The sequence below is a fragment of the Eublepharis macularius genome, chromosome 7, assembly GCF_028583425.1.
Source record: "Eublepharis macularius isolate TG4126 chromosome 7, MPM_Emac_v1.0, whole genome shotgun sequence".
NCBI classification, from domain to species: Eukaryota; Metazoa; Chordata; class Lepidosauria; order Squamata; family Eublepharidae; genus Eublepharis; species Eublepharis macularius.
Window position 1 is genome coordinate 48,651,093 of NC_072796.1, and position 26,548 is coordinate 48,677,640.

Consider the following 26,548-nt stretch of genomic DNA (forward strand, 5'->3'; position numbering starts at 1 on the left):
TCAACCAGGTCCACGGTGAATGCAGGAGTGGTGGCAGCAGCGGCAGCAGAAGCCTCCAAGATGCCAGTCCAGGTTTTGCCAGCCACCAAGTCTGCTGGGAGAGCAGAGGAGCCAGAGATGACCCAGGCTGGGTGAAGCTTGGGGGGGGGAGGGAGCCAGAACCAGGACTGGCTCCATAAAAATGGGAAGGAAGGGGAAGCCTGTGAGGAGTGTTGGGAGACAGACTGGGTGGGAGAGAGAGAAGTGTGGCAAGCAAGAGAGAGAGAGCAAGGAGCGTGCCGTCGACCTGATGGAGGGAGAGAGGGATGAGGATGCTGTAAACCTCCCCCCTCCCCCCATTTCTGAGGCTTACCCTGGACCTGTTGAAGTGAGGCCAACCTGGAGGGCACCCCACCCCCAGACTCCAACAACCCCGGCCTGAAGCCTAACACCATGCTTATTGTTCCCAATATCCAGATGGGGCTCCTGGAATTACAATGATCTCCAGACAACAGCAATCAGCTCCCCTGGAGAAAATGGTTGCTCTGGAGGGTGGACTCTATAGCATTATACTGTGCAGAGCTCTCTTCTCCCCCCAACCGCCCCCCCCCCCCATCCCCAGGTTCTGTCCCACCAAATTTCGATAAATTTTCCAACTTGGAGTTCGCAACCCTAACTAACCATGGTGTACTCACTGAAACTTACTTGAATCTGGCATCTCAAGATGTGAAGCGGTTGTTCTATTCCATGGCAACAAAAATAACAGCTTCAGTAAAAAAAAAAGTTGCCAGCCTAGATCTCCTAGAATTATTTACAACTGATCTCCAGGTGTCAGAGGTCCTTTTCCCCAGAAAAAATGGCTGCTTTGGAGGATTAACTCTATGGGATTATATCCAACTGACATCCCTCCACTCCCCAGGTTCCATCCCCAAAGCTCCAGGTGCCTCCTTTCCTAGAGCTGGCAATCCTATCAGTAAGCTTGGTTTTCAGTAACCAAATACTCAGAACTTATCACATAATAGGAAATAAATACTCAGATACCAAATGAAGTTTGGGCAGATAATTGTATTTATAATTTTTTTCTAGTTAACAAATATATTGACAGATTTTACAATTATATGTTAAACATCTTTTTGTTGCTTCCAAGCTGTATTTTATTTAAAGTTCCTCTTTTTTAAAAAAAAAGTGAAGCTATAATATTAAGAACCTGCACAAAATGATGTTTACACACCATGAAACAAAATACAACACAAGAAGGAAAAAAGATAAAATAACAGAAATGAATGTGAAAAAGGAGGTCAAAGGGTTTCAAAGGGAAGCCTGACTTTCAGGGCACAGTGAGTAAAAAAAGGATAGTGTCTGACAAACATGCAAAGTGAAATCTTTATAGAATGTTCTTCTATTTCTCCTCAGTCATGGAAAACAGAGGATCAACTATTTTCAGAGACAGTAATCTTATTCAATATTAGTATTGTTAGTTTATCTTTCAAGGATCTGGCACTTAAATAAAAACCTCTGGAACAGACTCGTTTCCTTTTCCTGGCTAAGATGGCATTACTTCTCTGTACCGTTTTCCAGAGCTAGAAAAGCATAAGTGAAAATGCTATTATCCCAAAGACAGGACCTGCAAGAATGCTAGAGATGAAACTAGAACAAGCTGTCCATAGGTCAGCCATGTCATTCAGAGGGTTAACATTGGAAAACAAAAGGCAGGGGAGCTTCTAGAAAGTCATCAAATTCCCTGTGCCCTGTTGACGTCTGGAGTGGGATGCAGGCAGAGATAACCCTCGCTCATGTAATCCTTCCCTCTCATTGAGCAGAGGGAGCACAGCCTATACACCCCTCTCCCAAAACATCTATTAGAGGCAGCAGAGATCACTGCTGCTGCTCTCCCAGATGTTTGGCTATTTCATGTACCACTCCTTTCATTAACATACTCTTGTTTTAAAAGTTTTAAAAGACTATTTTAGTGATCATCTTTTTTTCTTTCCATTAGCAAGAGCTAATGGCATGGTTATCTTATTTTTACTACAATCACAAAATATATAAAAAAATAAAATATTTCATACAATTTTCTGTTGTAATGGTTAAGGGATAAGTAACACGATAAAGGTACGGGTACCTAATTCATCTTTGTGGCTTTCAACCCTGTTTTTCCACTGCAAGTGGTAGTTATCCAAAGTGTTCCTCCAAAATACACCTCACTGCTGATCACTCTTTAGAAATGGTGGAGGAGGCCTGCCAAACTATGCTGATGACCAGCTCTTCAGATAGCTATTTAACCACAATATTTGTGTGAACTGATTCTTACAAGTATCATCTGGCACTGGGAAAAGTACTAAAAGCTCTCAGCTGCAATTGTTGGCCTTAGAAATCTAAGAAACTCATAGAATTGGAGGTCAGCTCCTGGAGACTAAGACCTTGCCTAGTTGTGCACAGAATGAAATGGTAGACCGCTGAGTTGGTAGAATGAACTATCTCATTTCAGACTCTACAGGCAAGAAGAGTCACATCTTTAATGCTCCCCTATACAATTTTTTTAAAAGCAGGTTAGAGAAAAAAGTTCTAGCTAGGGTTGCCACGTCCCCTTACCCTCCCAGCTGATCCCTTTAGAAGGAGATTCGAAGAAGTAGTATGGGGTAGTGTTAAGGTCTCGTATATTGGGCAGCAGTGAAGATCCACTTACCCAGTCCCCCTGCAATACACATACTAGAAAGTGTTTACTGAATGCCAGCTGTGAGAGGTCACTAGAGAAGAACAGGGTCAACAGTCTTGCTGATAGTCTGAACAAGCTGCTTGGGGGAGGTAGGTCTTACCTCAAGAACTGTGAGGGGATGCAGTCACAGAGTCCATATCTACCAGTAAAAGTGGGAAAAGGAACTGGTAGCCAGCCTACCAGTCATATAGGATAGTACGGACCAACAGGCATCTTAAAAGTGACACAGGTGAATATGGCATTATGCTGATCTTGAAGTTTTGAACTTTCTTTGGAATTTGACATTTGAATATTCCTAATGGTTCAAACTGTCTCAGCATCTGCCACGGAGATCTGAATCTACATTAAATCAATTGATTAGGCTTAAGATTGATTGTGCTTAAGAACTTTGTTTACTGAAAGCAGACTTACAAGGGGTTCTTTCATACATTCATTTACATAGTCTGACATCTCATCTCTAACAAGATTTTATACCCATTGTATTTGTACAGTGTCATTGTACATAAGGGGTGAATAGAATTATGTTCATTTGCATCTGCTGAACCTGTCCTTACTCACTCTGTATATTCTGTATAACTTCAGAATGAGCCTCTCACCTACAACTTGCGCACATCATAGGTTCCAAAACTACAGAAGCCATGCTTTATGCAAGATTACATGCTTGAGCACTGTTTGCACACACATGGGCTCTTTCAGATATTATTAATACATGTAGGAAATGGGAAGGACATTGAGTGTGATTCCGTTTTCCTTCCATGTCAAAATTCCCAGTAATCTATACAATCCTAACAACATATTATCTGATGACTTACAGTTGGATGTGTGAATTCTTCTATAGAAAAGTATCATCCATGAAATTTTATCAAGGTTCTCTTTACCATGTCTGATGCTTCATGGGTATTTCATAAATGCTAATTATGAATGATTTCACCTGCCATTCAATAAGCATTTATGAACTTTCCCTTACATATCTGTCATATTCTCTACTACTGATCAGGGTCCTAAGACTTGACCCAGAGGACCAAGAGCTGAAAGATATTTAAGCACATGAGGAGCCCAGTTCACAGACTTTCATTACAAGCTGATAAATAAGCACCATGCCTTGAACAGCCCAAAGGCCATAAGACAAGGTTGAAACACTGAGATTTTTTTTTAAAAGCATGCAGTTTTGGTATTTGCTGAATTGCCCTGACCTGGGATGGCCCAGGCTACTCTGATCTTGTCAGCTCTTGGAAGCTAAGCAGGATGGGCCCTGGTTAGTTCTTGGGTGGGAGACCACCAAGGAAGTCCAGGGTTGCTACACAGAAGCTGGCAATGGTAAACCACCTCTGTTCATCTCTTGCCTTGAAAGCCCTACAGGGTTGCCATAAGTCAGCTGCAACTTGATGGCACTTTCCACCATCATTTGTAGAATCAGAGTTCGATAATTTGGTGTGAACAGGCTTATTTATAATTCATTAAGAGATGTATCATGTAGCTGTGATACACTGATCCTTTCGATACTGTGATATAACATTTCCTTGGTAATCACTTTCTTTCCTATCAGCTGCTTGGAAACTGTAACAATAACAATTTACTAGTTTTTATAATACTAACATCTGTATAAGTATATTTGTATAAGTTTATTCAAGCTAAAATATATCAGAATGAAGAAATTAATATTGCCAAACTAAACAATGGTGAAGATGACCGAATTATTTATCAGTAGCTACAAATACAAATGACAATTCATCTTATTTTAAAAAAACCTATCTGAAAAAAAAAGAAAAATGATAAGAATTCATTTTATTTAAAAAACCTATCTAAAAAAAGAAAAAGAAAACTGATAAGAGCAGTACACTTCACAGAAACATTCTGAAGGCCTTTGTGGGTGTTTCTTTTGAGATTTAGTCAGCCATGGAGCTATGTTGATTTACAAAACATGTAGCTGACCCAACATGTAATATTCTGGTTTCTCATGAGCTAAAGGTTAAAACCAATGAGAACATATTTGCAAGTTAAAGTAAACGTCAGTATTGTTACATCATAACGTTGTGGTTGACTGGATAAGTATATTATATTTAAGAAGTGAAATCCTTGACCTCAAGGACTGACAGCTGATTAATTTAATTTTGTTTCTTGTGGCCTGCTGACAGGAGATTCATTTAACTTTAGTGGGTCTGGCATGCACAGAACAAATTGCAGAACTATGCTAAACACATTGGGTATGTCATCTTAAGTACATTTTACTTGGAGACAAGATCCACTGAGTTCAATGGATTATTTCCAAATTGATGAATATAGGATGGAGTTATTAATGTGCTCTGAATGCAGCACAATTACTTGTACTATTGCAACTACCAACTGATAAAGTAGAAGTACTTCATCTTGTGGTCACATTCTATCCTCCCAATCCAGTCATCTTCTCCAGACATGGGAGCTCTAATTGCCACATAGATCTCAGATGTATTTAATAGCTTTGCCATTCATTTAAGCAGAGGAAGCATATCTGTATGTACAGTCTTTTCAATGAGCACAACAGTACATACATGCAAAAGCCCCATGAACACACCAAAAGTTATTCAAGGCACTAGATAAATGCATGTTTCTCTACTGCTAAGAATTTTCTACTTCAGCCTCCATACTACAAAGTGAAAATATGTCTTCTGGCATATTTAAATGAAATCCTACAGCTCATGTTCATAAAGATTTATTCAGCTATTTTTTTAAATCACATTTTCCATTTAAAATCACAAAAACATTCTTTAACTTTTCTAAACAAACTGTTTTCATTCTAACTATATCTGTTATCAGTACAAATGCGGCTAGTTCAACATTTTTCAATTTATTAAAAAAAGACCTTTAAAATTCAGACGGAAGAAAGAACAAATTTTGGAAGTATAATTTGATCTCCCTCCATATCTTCCTCATCATTTATTTATCTAAGTACTGGATACCACATCATCACTTCCAAGTTTAATGGGTGAAGTTCCACCATACTGTCACATTATAAATTAACTGAGTACAGAAAAAGATGCTTTGCATTCCAAATATAAAATCCTTCATTTTCTACTAATCTATGTCCTTTCAAATATATCTATGCTACTGCTGCATATTCATTAGTTTGTTCATTTTTTTCACTTTCCTGAGGACTGGTGATAGTTACTCTTGGAGTTGAAGTTTTCTGGGAATCTGCCTAGAGGAAAAATGCAAATAAATTATATCGTTACATGATGAAGATTTTTTTTTCCTTTTGTGTGCGTGATTAACCAGGCCTGAACATAGGGCCAGCCCAAGGATTTTTGGCACCCTGGGTTGCAAGCGACTTTGCTGCCTCCTCCTGGACTGCAGGGAAGCCACTGTTCACCTTCCTGGCCCCCTCCCCTACAGTGTGACAGTGCAAGAAGCTGCCGCCCACTCCCCTCGCCTCCCTGTACTGTGGCAAGTCAGGGAACCACCACTCCTCCTCGCCTCCCGATACTGCAATGGAGGGAGAGTGGGAGAGAGTTCACCCCTGATGGGGAGATGGAGGAGGGGTAGACCTCAATAATGCAGGTGGGCAGGGTGGCAATAGAAATGGTTGGCTCCTCTCCACCTCTGACACTCTAGGTGATTGCCTAGATACCTGTAGCGGATGAGCCAGCCCTCCCTGAACAACTTGTGAACTATCAATGCAATCCACCAACCATGTTTTATGATCTGTCAGATATTTCACAAGCCTTCCATTTTTGCAGTCCCAAACAGGCAAAAATAAACAGTTTAGAGCCCTACCCTAAGCCAGCCAAAGCACTGTGCCTGCATATCTCAGAGATATGGTGGCGTACCAGAATATACAATGGTATATCAGGAGATATACTGGTGGGAAGCCCTGCCAGTGTTCTGTCAGCACTGCACTGGTACAACTGCTACATTGGAGAGCCAATTTGGTGTAGGGGTTAAGAGTGGCAGGACTCTAATCTGGATTTGATTCCCCCCGACCTCCACAGTCAGTCACAGCTCTCTCAGAGTTCTCTCAGCTCCACCCATCTCACAGGGTGATTGTCATGAGGATAATAATAGCACACTTTGTAAACCACTCTGAGTGTGACATTAAGTTGTCCTGATGTTTTGTTGTTGTTGTTGGTATAGAACTGGGTGGTATCACGAGCATGGCATGGGCAGAGTGTGGCTTCCTATGGCCCATCAGCCCCAGATACCTCCCCAATTCTGGCACAATGTTATACCACTAAAAATACTGGTATAGCTCAGTTCAATCCCATGAGAGGGCATACAAGGGGGAAAAAACAATTGACCCCATACCTCTCACTCCCTTAGGATCCTGATCAAGTCAGCAGCTGATCACATCCCTCCACAACATATAATCACAGCCCATTCCCCTTGCACTATATAAACCTGAGCCAGCGCTCAGTTCAGATGACAGGATAAGCTATAAAGTGCTATATCTCTCTGGCTCATGCCATGCTTGCTTCAAGCATAAAGCCTTGCACTTTGGTCGTGGGAACTGTACCTAGCACCACAGAGGGGGCAGTGTTGTGGAGTCGTTAAGAGTGCTGGAGTAGGATCTCTGAGACTTGGGTTCGAAACCCTACTCTACAACGGAAACTTACTGGGTGGCCTTGGGCCAGTCACATAATCTTAGTCTAACTACCTCACAGGACTTTTGTGAAGACAAAATGGAGGAAATAAGAACGATGCAAGTTCTTTTAGTCCCCACTGGGAAGAAGGACAAAAGTGGTGCTGATTAGGAAAGCAGAGATTCTGAAGGACATTGTTCTCCCCATTTGGTCCCTCATATCTACAGGAATTCCTCTTTCTGTGCTCCACCACATCAACTTTGCTCATCTGAACAGGGCCTTCTGCAGGTACCACCCAGCAAACTGGCAAAATCAACTGCCCACACATACACATTTTTTGTTGTGGCCCCCACCTTGTGGAATGGCCTGCCTGATATGGTCATGAAGGCTCCCACTCTCCTGGCTTTTGGCAAACTGTGCAAAACTGAATTATTCAGGAGCTCTTTTTATACCAGTAGAAGGGCTGTACTGTACCAAAACAGTTTAGAGAGATACTTTGGACAAGGGATAAGGACTGCAGACTTTACTATTGTATACTGACTGTTGCTGTAACCTATTGCATTTTTATGAGATGATCTAGCTGTAGTTCATATTGACTCACACTGTATAATCTGCCTTGAGTCTCACTGAGAAAGGTGGACTATAAATCAATAACACTGAAAAAAGTGAAAATATGAGGGGTAATCAGTTTTTCCTCCTTCACATGAAAAACAGATCCGAATTAACAAGTCAGCATGCACAAAAAAGGCTTCACAAAGGCATGAACTGTTTTCTTCAAACAACCAGAGTAATAATGTGCTTAGTTTGGCAGGAGCCATGAACTGCTGACTCTCTGGAAATAAGATTATACAAGATTATCAAATAGCAGACCAAATTGTGTTAACATTCACACATGGAAGTCTATGCTGCATGTGAGAGCATCATCCCGGGCATCATCTCAAAGAAGGAAATACGTCTTGCTCTCATATAAATAAGATTACAGGAAGTATGAAAAAAAAACAACTTGTTCTCAAACTGAAAATCCCAGGGATTTTTTTCTGCCAGAATGCTCCAGAATGGCGTTCCGGCACCTCTCCTGTGTGGTGGCCCCACTCCCTGATCTTCAGACGGAGATAAGTTCTCCTGGAGCAAATGGCTTAAGGTAAGACTGCTCCTGAGAGGAGGGGAAGCACACGCAGCAGGAGTGTGGTGGAACGGCCTGGAACGTGCCACTGCCCATCCAGAAGTGGCCCAATCCAGGCCAAATAGGGCATGATCCTGGCCCGGTTTGGGCCCAAAACAGCCAGGAACAGTCCAGAAACGGACAGGATCAGGCCACTGTAGGGCAAGGAAGTGTTCTCCTGGGCGGTGACAGCTTGTTCCAGGCCAATTCGGGCTTGATCCTGGCTGTTTTGGGCCCATTTTAGGGCTCAGATTGGGCCCAAAATGGTCAGAATCGGGCCACTGCCTGGTGGAGGAGTGCTCTCCCATGAGGCAGCAGCCCATTCCTGGCCAATATGAGCCCGACCCTAGCCTGTTTCAGCCCAATTTGAGCCTTAAATGACCAGGATCAAGCCCAAAATGACCAGGATTGGGCCATTTCCAGGTGGAGGAGTGCTCTTCCATGTGATAGCAGCCCATTCCAGGCTGATTTGGGCCCAATTCCTGTCCATTTTGGGCTTGGTTCAGCCCAATTTGAGCCCTAAATGGCCAGGATTGATCTCAATACAGCCAGTATCAGGCTGCTACTGGGCAGGGGAGTGCTCTCCTATGCAGCAGCAGCCCATTCCAGGCCAATTCAGGCCCTGTCCTGGCCGTTTCAGGCCTATTTCAGCCCAACTTGGCCCCTAAACGGCGAGAATCAGGCCCAGAACAGCCAGGATTGGGCCACTGCCGGTGGGGGAGTGCTCTCCCATGCAGCAGCAGCCCATTCCAGGCTGATTCAGGCCCGATCCGGGTCATTTTCGGCCCATTTTGGCCCCAAATGGCCACGATTGGGCCGAAATGGCCAGGATCAGGCCACTGCTGGGTGAGAGAGTGCTCTCATGTGCAGCAGCAGCATGTTCCTGGCTGATACGGGTTGAATTCGGCCTGATCTGGGCCAAATCGGGCCCCTCGTGAAGCACGGAAGCACTCCCGGGGCGGCTATGGCCTGTGTGATGACATCACTTCCCAGAAGTAACATCATCACACAGTCCCAGGGGCATTTGCGCGCTGTGTGGACACACATGTAGTAACATGGGCACCACCTCCTCCAAGAAGTTGCCCCGGGTGAGAGTTCCCCCACCTCTTTCCCCAGAAAAAAAGCCCTGGAAAATCCTATAGACAAAATGCACTGGCTACAGACAGACCTACTTCTAGAATGCACAAATGGAATAATTAGGATAAGAAAGTATATTACCTGAGTTGGATCATCAGCGCTTCCTTTTGTTTCTTCTTCATGACCATTATGATCCATTTCCTCACCATTTTCTTCATTTGTTCCACCTTGGGCATGCCTAGTTTCACCTTCGCCTACTTCATCAATCTCTGGCTGTTCATTGTCAGAATGGTCATCCATTTTTTCTTTGTTTTCTTCTGTTTCATTGATGGCCTCCCCAGCTTCTTCACCTGGTTCAGCCTCCCCATTCATTGCTGCATATTCTTCATTGTGATGAGCCACATTTTCTTCTTCATCCACCGTTTCTGCTGGCTGCTGAAAATAAAGTAAACATAACATTGCACCATGTTCAGCTATTTTGGTTAAGATATTCTAGGTAAAATATAATTATTTTGACCAACTAAATTAAAAATGCATATCTATTATAACATATATTTTTAATTAAATAAGTTGGAAGCCTGTTAAGAATCACAGGAAGGAAGGAAGGAAGGGAATAAACGATGGGAAAATTCCTCACTTTCAAATCAAGTTTCTTCTTCCAGGATACTGTAAGCTGTTAGGAACTTGAACATACCATTTTCCCTATCTCCCTGTTTCCCACCCAACCTCTACTTAACTGCATCTCAACATTCCACAGACAATGAACATGCTCAGCCCTATGTATTTTAATGATGTCTGGAACTGAATTATTGTGATTGGTAATAACTTTTATAGTTTTGTGTTTTTAAGACTGTATTTATTGATACTTTGTTGAGGTTAGCTGCCCTGAGCCCTTCGTGGGGAGGGTGGGATATAAATCTAATAAAATAAAAATTAAAAAAATAAAATCAGGAAGGGGCATTTTTGTTTTAATTTACAGATATTGCTGTGCATGTCTAGGAGTGCCCCCAAGTATGCAGGTATACCCCCTTAGCTGCCTATGTGTCAGACAACCTGTGATGTTTGCTGTCAGAGGGAAGAAGCTGGTAGCTCAGTATGAATCATAGACGGAAGGAGACAAAAAAACTGGGAAATCTGTATTCCAACTATATTTCCTCTCCAGGATACTATCAATTCAAGGGTATTGAGCTGGCCAATCCCCTACTCCCACACACTTTAACTGGCATTCAAGATACAACATTCCAATGAAAATGCTCTGTACTCATCAAGCCATTTGGGGAATATTTTTAAAAATTTACAAACATATATTTATCTGCATTCCTAATAAGTCCCCTAATTACACAGAAGCCTCAGCCTTATCCGCTTGAACTTTGGTATTAGAGGAAACAAAAAAAATCATGGTGGAAGAAAATAAATGATTTAGAAATTTCTCTCCTTCAACCTACTTGGGTTGTTGGAGTTGGTCTTTTTCTTTGGTTAGCTTAAGAACCATATTTTTCTGCACACTTGACACCCCCTCCCCCGGCCAATGCAGAAGCTCCAAATGTTTCTCTGAGTCACTTCGTTTTAATGCTTGGATATTCTGAAGCTTCCTTCCTTAGTTCATATGCCTGAGCTGAGCTTTTCCTGTTCTTTTCTTTTGCTGGTATTGTATACATGCATCAGGAGGACCCAAAGCTCAGTGTAACGCAAGCACTAAGCAGCATCTCCATGAAGATGTATTGTCGAAGGCTTTCACGGCCGGAGAACGATGGTTGTTGTGGGTTTTCTGGGCTATATTGCCGTGGTCTTGGCATTGTAGTTCCTGTGACACTGTGAGATCTCTGTCTTTTGGTGCTACACCTCTGAAGATGCCAGCCACAGCTGCTGGCGAAACGTCAGGAACTACAATGTCAAGACCACGGCAATACAGCCCAGAAAACCCACAACAACCATCGATCTCCATGAAGGCTTTGGATCTGTCCAAGGAATATCAAAGACTACTTGCCAGGATAGATGATACCTCCATCTTTATATTTATTTTACACAAGGTGGCTAACAAATTTAAAAATACATTGTCAGGGTTAGAGTGTATGTATGTAACCGAAGAGACTCCATATTAATTTTTTCAGTATTCTAAGCGCTTTGTTCACAGGTGCCAAGATGTTCCCAGCAGCTATCTCACAGAAGAGGATTGATTTGGCTATCGCTTTTCCAGCCTTGGGAAACTTTTGCTTTCTCAGCTTCAAAGGGATTGTTTTGAGAACTATGGGGGGAGGTTGGGTCTGCTTGGATCTGATACTTTGTACTTCATGCTCTGCCTGTCATTCATAACAATACACGTGTACCAGCCTGGATATTGTATCTGGGCCAGTGGACTATAATGCATTCTTTCTTCAGTAAACTTTTTAAAACAACGGACTTTTGTCTGATTGCAGAAGGTAGTCTGGAGTAAGGACATTATCTAGCTATAGTTCCGACATACATAATACTATCATATCTTAAAAACCATGGACACCAGCAAATCAATTAAACTGTCATCTAATCTAGATGTAACCAGGGCGCACAACACAGTGGACAGATCTTTTCTGGCCACGAAAGACCATAGCTGACTAACCACCATTTGAAACTGGTGAAAGAAACCTCTGGCCACAGCTACCATCTGCTTGTCTAGCAGTAGGCTTGAGTCGAAGAGCACCCCCAAACTGCAGACCTGTTCTTTCTAGGGGAGTGCAACCCCTTCCAGAATGGGTGACACCTTAAAACCCAGATCAGACCTTCTGCTCACTGTAGCACTTCCATCTTGTCAGGATTAAGTCTCTGATAACTAGATATTAATAACAGGAGATTTGTTGCCTTCATCCCTGTTTGTGAACTTCCCAGACATGCATAGCTGGGCCACCATGGAATACAGTATGCTTAGATGGACCTTTGGTCCAATCCAGCAAGGCTTTGGCCTTTAAAGCTACATGGAAGACTGCTTTTGTATACTGTTTGGTATGCAGGCCCTGTCATTAAAAGGAATAAAGTAAAAAAAATATTGCCAGGCATTGGCAAGCACTTGGGCACAACTTTAGTAGCTCTTTGCAGTCTGGCCAAGGTCGTTAGTAAAACAAGTCTGTTTGAATGTGCATGACTAATTCCAATTTAATAATTTCAGACAGCTCAATTCTGCTCTTACTTTGTAACCCAAATGAACTGAAACTGACTGTCTTTGACTGTTTAAAAGCAGCAGTTTGACTGCCCGGCTACTCTTATTTTTCTGTTGGGTTGGACAATAAGGACCATTCCAACATGAATACTCATGTAGCCAATGTTTGTACAAACATTTCAGATTTAAATTGGGTAGGTAAAATTACATTCGGAAAATAACTTGAATGTAAAAAATTAGAAATGTCAGCATTGTTTTCATAAAATGCACTTTAAAATATCTGTTTAAAGGTAGCTATTTAATATAAACTACAATGTTATCCTTTTCACTAAGAGTAGGAGGCACCGACTGTGAACATCACATATCATTGCTCCTAACTGGCAAAAGAGAGAAGACAACAAGATCTTAATAGGCACAAACAACAACTTCAGACCACTTAGCTCTGAAGAAATGAGAAGCTTTTAAATACAGCCCTGACTTCCCAGTAAATACTGCTTTTTATATTATGATTACATTCCAAAACAGAAAAGAAAACATTTTGTTCTCAAACCAGTTTAGGTTGCTAAGTGACAAAGGACCACCTGCCTACCATACTGTTCACAAAACCTGAGCACTTCAAAGGAAAGCAATGACTAGCTCTGCAATTAATTATTTTCTCATAAAAGCATTAGTGTTTGTGAGTATAAAGATGTATAGACAGTTGCAATGCTGGACATTTTAATGCTCCACCTGCATATTTTACACTTATTTTATTTTAATAAACAGTAATATTTTATTTTAATAAGCAGTAATATCTCTAAGCATGTTTTAGAGGTCATTAATCCTTAGGGACACCATTAGTCAAAAGTGACTTGACAAAACACACACACACAATATCTGGGTACCAATTAATAAAGAATTAAGATTCAAATAGGATTTGAATGGTCATACTTTATATTGACCCATTAAAGCTGCAGCTTATTTTATGTTACCAACTTAAGGAAAACCACACTGAGGATAGCCCTGACTGGGCCAAGTTACAGAGTTCTGCATGGAACCAACTTTTTGTTCTGCATCTTTTTATTTGTTCTAAAGTATAGGTCAGTGAGTGGCTTCTCTTTGCATCTGGCCAATTAAGACAAGCAGCAGGGCTTTTTTTCAGCTGGAACGCAGTGGAACGGAGTTCTGGAACCTCTTGAAAATGGTCACATGGCTGGTGACCCCGCCCCCTGATCTCCAGACAGAGGGGAGTTTAGATTGCCCTCCGCGCCGCTCAGCGATCTAATTCCAGGCCCATGTTGCGGGAATCAATAGATTGGTGCCAGCCTGTCTGGCAGCACAAAGCATTCATGAATCGAACGAATCAGCCCAAAAAGTCATGGATTTCATGAAAAATGCAGCCCCACAAAACACATTTTCGCAATACATGAATCGGTCCGATTCGTCATCGAATTTGATTTGTATTTCGATTCATGCCCATGCCTAACTATGTGTCTGTATGTGAAAATGAGTTTTTGATATGCCAGGAGTCTTGTAGCAGGGGCTCATGGAAGAACTAAGCAAGGCTTGGCTGTTCTTTAGTGTCCACCCCATTCTACTCCTTACTCCTGTTCCACATGGGTTTTATTCATGCAGGTCCCATGATTTTCAACACAGCTTTTTGGGTGATCAAGGAGGATCCCTTTCTCCTTTTTCAACAGTGGAAAAGCTGGTTGGATCCAACCCATCTTTGTTATGGTAACATCAATACAGCTTTGTTGAAGAGGGCAGTGTATCATCTTTATGAGACTTAACTACTAATACTTTTAGAATCATTATTATATTGTAATCGAGACCAAAGATTACATTACTTCACATCACTGAGAAAGATATTTTTCTGAAAGGATCAGCATTTTTCTTGATTGTTTCTCCAATAGATTAAATGCATATACTCAAAATCTTTGCATGCAGAAGGCAATGAGTTTGCTCTCTGACATCTCTAGTCAAAGGATCTCAGGTAACACATGCTTGAGTTGCTGGTGAGCCACAGCACATCAGTGAAGACAATACCAAGTAAAACGGAACAGTGGTATGATTTAGTATATTAAGGTGGCATCATATGTTTGGTTGTGTGTGTTATATGTCATCAGGTCACTTCCAACTTATGGAGACCCTATGATTTAACTACCTCCCAAACTTCCAATCATTGACAGCCTTGCTCAGGTCTTGCAAACTGAAGTCCATGGCTCCCTTTGCTGAGTCAATCATGTGTTTACAGAGAAGTGTTAATCAATTCTCTAAGTAGTAAATAACATTCTCTACTCTCTCCACATTTAGGACTTCCTTTCTGGTGCCATACAGAAAGACCCTGTGTCTTGCAAGATTTTATATCAGTTAAAAACTGGAACTTCTGAAAGCAAAGGAAAAGGTAGTAGTTAGTTTCTTTCTTTCTTAGCTAAAATATCGTGCAGAAAAGTCTCTAATATACTGTCTGTATTTATTAGCAAAGGTAATATATCCAGCCAGCACAGGTTACTGTTCCTTCCTGATAACTGGCCTCCCTGGATAGAAAGCAACAGTTTGATATATTTACACTGCCAATCAACTTTTCTGACATTCTCAGTGGATACGATTTATTCTTACCTGAATAAGTATTAGAAAATGATGTATCCTCCATTAAGTCTGAGGAAAAGTTCTCCAGTCTGAGCTGTGCTACACTGACAGAACCTCAGTTTGCATGCAAACACTTGCAAAGCTGCTTCAGCTTCCTATTTTTCAAAGTCAATCTCTAGGGCTGTCAGTTTGGCACCTTTCATATCCAAAAAGTTCATTGCAAAATACACGAACAATAAACAATCTCCAGTGACCTAAAGCTGTCAGAAGGTACCCACCAGAAGACTTGAGATACCTTGCAAATTCAAGAACACGCTCATTAATTGATGATTAGACAGATAAAGTCAGGACAGTTCCTTAAAGCTATAATAAGAAATAAATCAACAAGATGGGACAAATAATAGTGCCCTTCTCTAATGTCAACATCAAGAAATAATTCCTCTGGGTTGTAGTCATCAGCTACCAATTCTCTTTTTCCACTCATGATGTGCGTAATTAATGAGTTGCTACATTAGACCAGGGGGACTTCTGTTGGAGCACCTTCATCTTCCTGGGCTTCTGCAAGCCCCCATGTTTCAGACTTGTAGGCTTCCAAAGTGCACAATGAAGGAAGTGAAGGTCAGGATGTTGTTTACTTCCAACAGTAACCCTTTATTCATATACTGTGTATTACCTGGTCAATTGGGACCTCAATTTGAGTGTCTTCGTCTTCCTGGACTTCTGCAGCTCCCCGTATTTCAGATGGCTTTTTCCCAGCCTTGTAAACACCCTCGTCTGAAAGCAGAAAAAAAGCAGAATCCAATTGTGACACTGTGTGGTAAAATGAATGTACTGCATCCCTGGACGGTATGAAAATTGTTTTCTATATTTCATTTCCAAACCATTATCGTATGGATTTATCATACCTTTTGTTAATTGACATTTGGTTTGCTCAGCTTTTTTTCTGGGAAAAGAGGTGGTAGAACTTAAGGGGTACTGTGCATGCACACTCCCGGGACCACGTGATGATGTCATTTCTGGGAAGTGGCATCATCATGCCCCGTAGCCACCCCAGGAGTGCTCCCATGCTCCACAAGGGCCCCGATTTGGGCCCGATTCAGCCTGGAATGCACCGCTGCCACACAGGAAAGCACTCCCCTGCCCAGCAGTGACACGATCCTGGCCCTTTCAGGCCCAAATTGGCCTGAATCAGGCCTGAATTGGCCTAGAATGGACTGCATTAAAAAGTGTGCATTGGGGCAGAAAATATGAAAATGAATTTAATGAACACCAGTGATTAAAGTGTTTTATTGAACCACACTTGAAAAAAGAGGCTAAAGCAAGACTCCAAAACTTACCAGTTTTGTCTGTTTGCTTTTTGAACCTTGTGCAATTCAAGACATATGGCAGATCTTTCTTGCAATACATTTAACCACTCTTAACCACTGTACGTTTTCAATATATTTAACCACTGTACGTCATGCACCTCTGACTTCTGAATGAGAGATTCTTGAATGCTGGATTTTGTATATGCATAGAAGGGAAGCAATTAAATGAACAATGTTACACACTGACACACATTGTGATTCAGCATGCAAGATCCTCTGGGATACATCAGAGAGGGCTGCATTAATCATCACCTATAAAAGCTAAGCCTGTTCATATTTTCCCAAACAATGATCCATCAGTGCTATGCAGCCATGTTATGTACTGCCACATTTTACAAAAAAACCACGACCTTATACATGCTGGAGTTATTTTAACAGAGACCTTGACAATTTTTGAGCCATCAAGGAATGAAAAGTCTATATACTTAATCAGTAATTATAGTTATTATGAATGGTCATGGTGCTGACCTTGTCTATTCTTGTGTTTTATTTATTTTGTATATTAATAACAATAATAATAATAACATTCGATTTATATACCGCCCTTCAGGACAACTTAATGCCCACTCAGAGCGGTTTACAAAGTGTTATTATTACCCCCACAACAATCACCCTGTGAGGTGGGTGGGGCTGAGAGAGCTCCAGAGAACTGTGACTCGCCCAAGGTCACCCAGCTGGCTTCGTGGAGGAGTGGGGAATCAAACCCGGCTCTCCAGATTAGAGTCCTGTGCTCTTAACCACTACACCAAACTGGCTCTCCACTACTCACTACTATTCCACTACTCAGCCCAAAAAGCTTACAACATAACAAATACAAATTAAAATCTACTCCAGCTAACATAGTAACTATCAATAGCATCAAAAGAATGATAGCAATAAACATATCAAGAACTTTATCAAAGTTGTATTTTAGGGGAGCACTAGAAGAATGGAAGAGTAAAAACAATAGTAATGCAAGTTTTTTAAAAAGTAAAAACAAATCATGGTTGTATTGTCGAAGGCTTTCACGGCTGGAGAACGATGGTTGTTGTGGGTTTTCCGGGCTGTATTGCCGTGGTCTTGGCATTGTAGTTCCTGACGTTTCGCCAGCAGCTGTGGCTGGCATCTTCAGAGGTGTAGCACCAAAAGGTGTATATAAAAATCATGGTTGACCCAAACCCAGCACAGCACCAAGATAACTAAATGAAGAATTAAAGTTAAAAGTAAAACAAAACAAAAACTTGATCAGCAGAAAGCTGAGCAACTAATACATCTGGGTCTGGTGCTGGAAATTCAGTAAGTCCAGCACCAGAAAAGCTTCTGAGGCAAGAGCATTCCACATCTGGCATGCCACAATTGAAAAAGTTCTGCTTCTTGCAATAGGCCACCTGATATCTGATTCTGTTGGTAAATAAAACAAGACCTGCAATGTTGTTTTCTGTTGACTGACAGGAATTTGCAGGAGTAAGCAGTCCTTCAAGTATCCTGATTCCAATGCACTCAGGGATTTAAAGGTCAAAATCAGCACTTTGGGGGGTCTGGTCCAGAAACTACAAGTTGTCCACAATGCAGTACTGCGTGTCTTTGCAGGGGTGCCGTATAGGTCACATATAACACTTGTTTTGTGCTAGCTGAACTGACTCCCAGTGGAACTCCGGATCAAGGTTTTGGTCTTAATCTATAAAACCGTTAATGGACTGGGATCAATATACCTGCAGGACTGCCTCTCAGGTTCCCCTTCTCAGTCCCAGCACCGACCTGGTAGAACTCTCTCTGTGTTGAGACGTAGGCCCAGCGGGAATTGTTATCATTCCGCCAGGCCTACAACACAGAGATGTTCCGCCAGGCATATGGTTCTGGCTGAGGTGCAGGTGAGCCATCTAGCCAGCCTCCTGTTGAAGCTGCTGACTCACTTTAAATAGCTTGATATCTTCCAACCCATAGGAATGTGTCTGTATGGGCTGGACAGTATGAATTTCTGAACTGAATATATTACTTACTGGAACTGAGATCTGAATGTATTTTATCTCATTAATGTGGTTTTATATTTTTATACATGTTGTTATCCACTCTGAGCCCATTTGCGGGGAGAGCAGACTATAAATTTAATAAATAAATAAATACTTTCAATTGGAAATAAATTAACAACCAGTGCAACCATCTTAAGATTAGTGAGATATGTAAGAAACAGCCTTCTGGATTAAAATCTGTCATGCTTTGCACTATTTGCAATTTCTGAACCGTATTCAAAGGCAGCTTTGTATAAAGTTGCAAGCAACCTAACCAAAATGGCCCAGGCTAACCAAGATCTCAAAAGGTAAGCAGGGTAAACCCTGGTTATTACTTGGATGGGGGAACCACCAAGGAAGTCCAGGGTAGGCAATGTCAAAACACCTCTGTTCCTCTCTTGCTTTGAAAATCCCATCGGGGTCACCATATGTCAGCTGTGACTTGTTGGCACTTTACACACACACCCATGATATTATCACTGTATGGATAACTGTGGTCAAATCTTGGTGCTCCCTGAAAAGCTATAAATAGCAAGCCAATCAACAAGGGACTTGCTATAGATGCACATCTGCCTCTACATCTACACACTGAGATATAATAAACCTCTCATGCTATGAACCTGCTCCTTTAGAAGGAATGCAACCCCATCCAGAACAGGCTGACTCATCAAACTTTGATTGGATCAACAGCAGTTCTATGCAACTCCAAAATTACGCTACTATTACTGCTGATACCAGCTTGAGGCTGAAAGAGGGCAGTTTGCCTAAGGCCAGTAACTGGGTTCATGGCAGAAGAGAAAGTTGAAGAAGGAACTTCATGTTTTATAGCTCTGTCCTTTGCTACCATGCTACACAAGTCCTGAAGAAGGGAATGAAAAAAGAGCCAAGCAACACAGGAGCTTCTGTAGAGTGAAAAAATCAAGATGTCAGTGAACAGAAACAGTGGGGAACACAGGGAAAAGAGAACAGTGGCATTAAGGACTACAGCCTTGAAGTTCCTATATGTAGAAGTTCTCAGTTGGAATGGAGAGACATGACAAATAAATTCCTCAAGAGCGTTATGGCTTTTAAGGCAAGAGGAGATAGCATGAGGAGAAGAAAGGGAAGCTCTTGGGGATGCAGAAGAAGAAGCAGCACAGTGAATCCTGGAAGGTTAGAAAGAAAGGGTACATGACAGGAAGTATTTGGAATATGGAGCTTACCCTGTTAACTCCTGAGAATTGCTGGAATTGTTGTAGTGGGAATACTAAAAAGCAAGAAAGACCTTTCCTGCTTTATCTGACTCTGTACTTCTTGACAGTAACTCTTTGGTACAACATGACAAACAAAAAAGTCACATCACTGTATTAAATAGTAAATGAGTTACATGTTCAAATAACTAATATGCTATATATTTTAAATAATTAAGCACAGAAAATTAATGTTTCTTGCTTAAGCGCCTTTCCTAGCAAGCACTAACAATAAAAAATTTATTGCCACACAAATGATAGTATTATGCATAGCCAACACTAATGCATTTCAGATTTGAAGCTGATTGAAGTTCAGCATTAGGGAAAAAATAATCATGTTAATAATGGCCTGCCTTGAATATTTTATGGAAATTGGGGGCATTTATAGAGCTGCAGCTCAGTATATCTGTGGAGTTCATGTAACTACAAAAATATTCAATGTAATTTTCCAGATGTTGTTTCATAAAGTACAAAAAAAGCTTCAAACAAATTGTTCATTAAATTCAACAGATACACAAGAAGAATGGGCTATTTTCTAGTCTTCACGAAAAGCAAAACTAGGACATTGCTATATGAGGTCCATTTATAAAAGGGAAAGCAGGGGTTTAGTGAGGTAAGTGTAACGTTTTTGAACATTTTTAAAAAATCTAGTAACAATGGGCTTTATTCAGACAACCATGGGAACTAAGTTTGTACATAGGGCTTAATGGAGACCTACCCAGGATCCCGTGCACACAGGAGAACATAACTTTGACAGATGTACTGAACAAAAACACTCCCCTGTTGGGAGGGAAGGAAAAGTGCTGTTGGATAGCTAAATTTTAAATTTCCTGTCTTTGAGGATTGTCGACACATGAAAGTGTGACTGCCCACAAATACGGAATTTTTATGCAACTAACACCATTCAGATTGCTTTGGCATAGTGGCCGGTCCCCAATCCTAGTGTCTAATATCGTGGCTGTGGTCATGCTCAGAATTCCTCAGAGTTTTGACAAAGCGCTGCCTTACAGGCTTTCCCATAATTATAACTTTTCTGCAGGCTACAGAGATTAGTTTTCTTGTAGGAAATGGAAGCCCCAGGAGTTGAACTGTAGCAAACAGCCAGGCCTACATGAGTCATGTAAGTTGCGTGCTAGTAAATAGCCTGGTGGGCCTGGCCCTGATGAATCCTCCCTCAAAGGCCCAGACAGCCCTTGAAAGGGCCCTTTCCCTCCCTTGCTTTTTACTGAGAAAAACCAAGCCTTGAAGGTAGTACTACTGTTGTGGTTGCCTAGCAAATGCCACTGAGGGCATCTGTTTCTTAAAGATATGGGCACTTATCACTTTGGAGAGTTCTAAAGCTCCAGCATTTTGTTTTTTTAAGATTGCAGATTTTTCTGTAAACCTAGGGCATTATCCAGCTTTGCAGAAAGATCCATCTCTGTTCTTGACTCCAGACTCTCTAGATTTAACTAGTATCCACAGATTTTGCCACATTGAGTATTAGCTTTATTGATATAGGCTATAGTTAAATTCATACACAGCTTAACATTTCTGAGAGACTAATGGCACTTCTACATTTTTATTTTTAGTTCCACTGGGCATGGTTACATTTCTCCCTAAAGAGGACAGATATTCGCATGTGTACTGCATATTAACATGAAGGCCGTTTCCACACGGCTTACCTTATTCTGTAAAATAGAGAAATCTCGCGCAAAATCTCGCGAGAAGACGCTGTTATCTTGTCTTCTTGCGCAATAACAGCATCTTCTCGCGAGATTTCGCTATTTTGCAGAATAAGGCAAGCCGTGTGGAAACGGCCCTTGTTTTAAAGAATACCTCTGGCACAACCATTCAAGAGCACAGGGATGCTAGAGTGTTTTAGAGTTATCAGCATTTATTCCAAAGGAAGGGGATATAAATTACACTGCATGAAATATGTATTGTCTTTTTCATACTGTTTAAGAATGGCTTGGAAAGAAAAGAGTTTATGGAAACTCAGAAAATGCCAACAGCAACATTGGCTGACAGATTGTTGCTGAATTCAAAGCAAGGCATTTGTGAAGGACTGTGTCTTCCCATACGTACCCCATGTACCAGTTATATGACCCTCTGATTATCATCACCTTCTGGTTGTTTCCCCACTTAATGTTGCCCTCTTGGCATCTACTAGAATTTGGTCCTTTTCAGTAGCGGCTCCCACTGTGTAGAACAGGCTCTCATAGGAAGAACTGGGGACAGAAGGTACTGTAAGGCCATTATTTACTAGGTCTTTTAATGCTGCAGGCGTTTTCTTTGGGAAATGGATTAAAGGGATTTTATTGCATTTTGTACAGTTGTAATTTCAAATTATCTGCCTTGAGCTACAAGGAAAGGCAGGGTATAAATATAAAATGTAAGTCCATAGCAATACTAATTATATCGATACAAGCACTAGCCAGACAATAACAGATTGATTTAGAAATTTAATACAGACATGTACACACAGAACAGCTACTGCAGAAAAAGCTCTGAAAGAGAAAGAACTTGCACACATTCCTCAATATAGGCAGTGCTAAGGATCCCATTCCCCTGATGAAGGCAGGAGATTGCCCTCTTCCACCTTCCACTCTCCCCTTACCTGGCTGGCATGGGGGAAAGGTGCAGGAATGGGCCTCCTGGGTGTGCTCCCAGTGTGGTGTGACATCACTTCCTGAGAGTGACATCATCGCACCGCCTCAAGGGCACTCCTATGCTTTACAGTGGGCCAATTTGGGCCCCAAACAAAGTGAGTCAGGCCCATTTGGGACCCAAATTGGCCTGCTGTGAAGCACCCCTGCATCTGTGTGATGATGTCACTTCCTGGAAGTGATGTCATTGTGTAGATGTAGGGGCATGGGTGCACGCAAAATGAGAGCAGCAAAAATGTAAGCGCCAGGCTCCTTTCTTCTGCTGAGAGGGTAAGGAGTCCTGGCAACCGCAGGAAGTGCCTTCCAGTTTATCCCATGGCTGAGGACATAGCTAGACATCATTGATAGGCATCTCAGATTTTGCGCTAGGGACACATTTTTAAAAAAACAAGTTCCCATCTGGAAGCTCCTTTAAACTTCATCACAGGGGCCTAATTCTAGTTGGAACCATCATGGCGCAGAGGGAGGAGGAGGTCCTCCTGACCCCTGCACTGTTTTTCCTTCTCAAAATATCACCAAGGGACATCATTTGCCTACATGCTCCCCACCCAGTGTTCAGTTGAGATCATTAACACCTTAGATCAAGTCATTTGATAGACCCATTCACACATTAACCTTACTCTAAAACCCTCAGAACTAATCAGTTCAATTATGAATCTCAGCAAGTGCTTTACCAATAATGATTATAGACTGACTCTCAATCAACTGAAGACAGCAGAAAGTCCTCCTATCTACTTCTGTGTGCTTAATGCACAAGTATTCAATCACAGATCTGCTCAGATCTAATTTCATTAATAACGAACAAATCCACTATGTGGGTAAACGTACATTATCCTTTTTGAATTTAAATTTGTAGAAAGTCAACAAAATAAACTGGAGGAAACAACACATTTCTTCAAAAAAAGATCTTTAGAATAAATGACTGTTCAAATATGGCTCACAGGGCTCTTTGGTTATTTTTTTTTCAATCCCAGGAACTGATAACTGTATCAGACGTGGCTTATTGATTCTGTTGGGGGTTTCCCTTCAGACTGTTACACTACAGCCCTGTGAACTGATTTTACTCTATTGTGTCCAAGGATCTAGTTCTCATCCTTACTTCAACAAAGATTACCATTCCGGTTAGGTCTAAGTAACATGGATTTTAGAAGTATGTGAAGACAATCACTGCACAAACCCTCTCACACAACTAATATGCATATCAAGCAACTGGGCCACACATCCTGGCAGTTTAAATCAGCCAAGGGGACAGGACCCAGTTGAGTTTCTATCATACATTTTGACAAGCATTACAGCAAGGAACTTCCCTGCAGTTACAGTTACTAATTCTTCACAATACACCATAACGAACTACAAAACAATGTTCAGTTTCCACTGGTTGGAAATTTCAAGGTGGGGCACATTTATAATAATAATAAATCACATTAGAATTACTGGGAATGTCAGCTTGTGGGGAGGTTTTTCGGTACAAAACTCATTCACATAAACTAAATAAACTATATATCTACTACCAATAAAATAAACTAAATAAAAGTCTAGGCTGTAGCCCCAAAGTTCTAACTGCCTTAATCCTAAAAGAAAGGCTTTTTTCTGGGAAAAGAGGTGGTGGAACTCAAGACCGCACAACGATGTCACTTTGGTCAGCTGGAACAAGGAGAGTTTTTTAAAGTTTAAATCACCCTCGACGAAAATGGTCACATGACTGGTGGTCCCACCCCCTGATCTCCAGACAGAGGGGAGTTTAGATTGCCCTCCACACCGCTCCAGCGGCGCAGAGGGCAATCTCAACTCCCCTCTGTCTGGAGATCAGGAGGCAGGGCCACCAGCCATGTGACCATTTTCAAGAGGTGCCAGAACTCTGTTCCACCATGTTTCTGCTGAAAAAAAGCCCTGGTAGTAATTGCTCCAAAGTCAACCTTACAATATATTATTTAAAAGAAACACCACAATAGTGACACTGATTGTTTTCTGTGCTATATTATATTTGAGGTGATAAAGTCTTTGTCATTGGCTTGGATCTAGCACAAAATTTCCACTTGCACTAGACTTCTTGCACAAGTGGAAATGCAAGAAAAAGACCACAGTAGCCATTTGTGTTAAGTCAAACTTATTGTATCTCCTCTTGCGTTTCCACTTGAGCAAGATCTTGTGCAGTCAGTTTCTGGGCACTATAATGTATAGGGAGGAAATCACTAGGCCGTGCACAAAATCCTGTACAAGCGGAACGCAAGTCCATTTATGTTTCCACTTGCGTATCAGTGGATCCAAGCTATTTGTTGGCTGAGTTGCTGTGGTAATAAGGAAAGCTCACTTGCTGGTGTAAATGGTTTGCAGTCCACCTTCTGTGAGGGATGGGAAAGTAGTTTATATTGGTTTAAAACTTCACAAGGGGTATGATGAGGACTGGAAAGAAATCCCAAACAAAGAAATACTTGAAACTTGCACATTAGAACTGTGCACTATTGGCAGAATGGAAAGGAACAATAAAGAGAGGTTTAGTGAGGGCTGTTGACCAGGAAGCTCTTATAGGTCTCAGCTGTAGACATTAATAGGAGAAATCTGCCTTCATAACTTGGGCAGCTTCCCTATCTTATTTTGTCCCACAGAACACCAAAGAATTTTTTTTATTTTGCCTTCCATACAAGATCATCATGTTTCCACCAAACTTGCAGGTTTTCTCCTGCTCTGCTTCAAATTTCTGAAATCTGTTTTGATATGATCTTTCCTGATCACTGCACTAAAAGCAAAAAAGTGAGAAAGTGTGGATGGGAAAGTACAGATTTCTACAACTTCCTGCCCTCATCCAATATTATATTCAGGGCTATTTCTCCTTGCGTCTGCCATTTTCTCACCACTACCACCAATAAGCTTTTTCACCTTTTAAAAAAATTATTGGTAGTAGATATATTACTATAGTAACACTTGACAGGGTGAAGTGACAATCAAGGTGAAATAGGGCATCACATCCAGGTGGAAGCAATATTAACGTTCCACTGTCACCTGGCAACTAAGGAGTAATGAGGGTCAAAAAGGGACTCTGAAGTTTACGTATCAATTTGAACTAGGGGTGCCAGACCCCTGGAGGGGGTGGGGTTTCCCCCGCCCTAGCCCCCACACCCTGTCCCACTTACCTGGCCAGCGGGGGGTCGCGCACCCTCTGTGCGTGCTCCCCTGCAGAGCTGTGCGCTCCCGCGGATAGGGCCCATTTTGAGGTGCTGCGGAGCACTCCTGCACTCCACAGCGCCTCAAAATGGGCCCGATCTGTAGGCGTGTTTTGGGCCGCTGTCCTGCCGGGAGTGTTCCTGCGCTCCACAGCAGCCCCCAACGCGAGCCCCTGCAGAGCGTGGGTGTGCTGGGGGGGAGGCATGGACAGCATGATGACATCACTTCCTGGAAGTGACGTCATCGCACTTTGCGGGAGCACACATACTTTGCACGCGCACACACCCTGGCAGGACAGGCCCCGATCCCCTGCTGGGAGCTTGAGGGGGCCTGGCAGCCCTAATTTGAACTCATCAACCAATTCTTCAGCTGCAAGCTTCTACTAAAATCAGTTGGTTCTCTGGCAATTGAAGAAATTTTCAAACTTCAGTTCAGAAGCTACACCTTCAAGATTTGGCAGAAATCTAATAGCTTGTTTGAGGCAAGTCAGGATCAAAAGAGTAGAGAAATTTTTACTCTTCCCGATTATACCTAAAGAGGCTATCAATTTGCCAGCAGTTTCCATTAATAAATGCATGTTCCCTATAAATGTCAGTTTGTAAATTACTGCAAAAACCCCTCAATACAAATGTCTTACAATTCACCTTTCAGAAGAACACCTATCAACTGCTTCACAGCATGAAGAGCCTAAAAAGACATTAAAACTACAATTTCTATAGCAAACCAGACTGATACTGCATTTACATGGCAAAAGAAAGCCATTACCCTGCAGGTAGTAAAACCTTCATTTTAGAGAATTTGTGAAAAAGAAAAAAATATATAATTCAGTTTTCCCCAAGCTGCTTATAAATTGTTACACATTTTTCTGAGAAAAATAAAATGAACGTTCCATCACCTGCTGCTTAAAATCTCCAATTAAATCTATTTAAAAAAAAACTCTTTTGCTTTATGAAAAAAACCTAGAAC

At 41.6% G+C, this 26,548-nt stretch overlaps 1 protein-coding gene across 2 annotated transcripts in view; it reads right to left on the minus strand.

The window, feature by feature from the left end:
* Nucleotides 1-1,024: 1,024 nt before the first annotated feature.
* Nucleotides 1,025-26,548, minus strand: part of DCDC2 (doublecortin domain containing 2) — a 76,648-nt gene continuing 51,124 nt past the window's right edge. Inside the window, exons 9-11 of one of the 2 annotated variants that reach the window (XM_054984353.1) lie at nt 15,862-15,962; nt 9,629-9,919; nt 1,025-5,870 (exon numbers count right to left, since the gene is read on the minus strand). In XM_054984353.1, the coding sequence (XP_054840328.1) occupies nt 5,772-5,870; nt 9,629-9,919; nt 15,862-15,962 (491 nt within the window). In that variant the 3' untranslated portion in view covers nt 1,025-5,771. Of the gene's footprint in view, nt 5,871-9,628; nt 9,923-15,861; nt 15,963-26,548 lie in introns of both variants that reach the window. The other variant, XM_054984352.1, reaches the window with a different exon arrangement.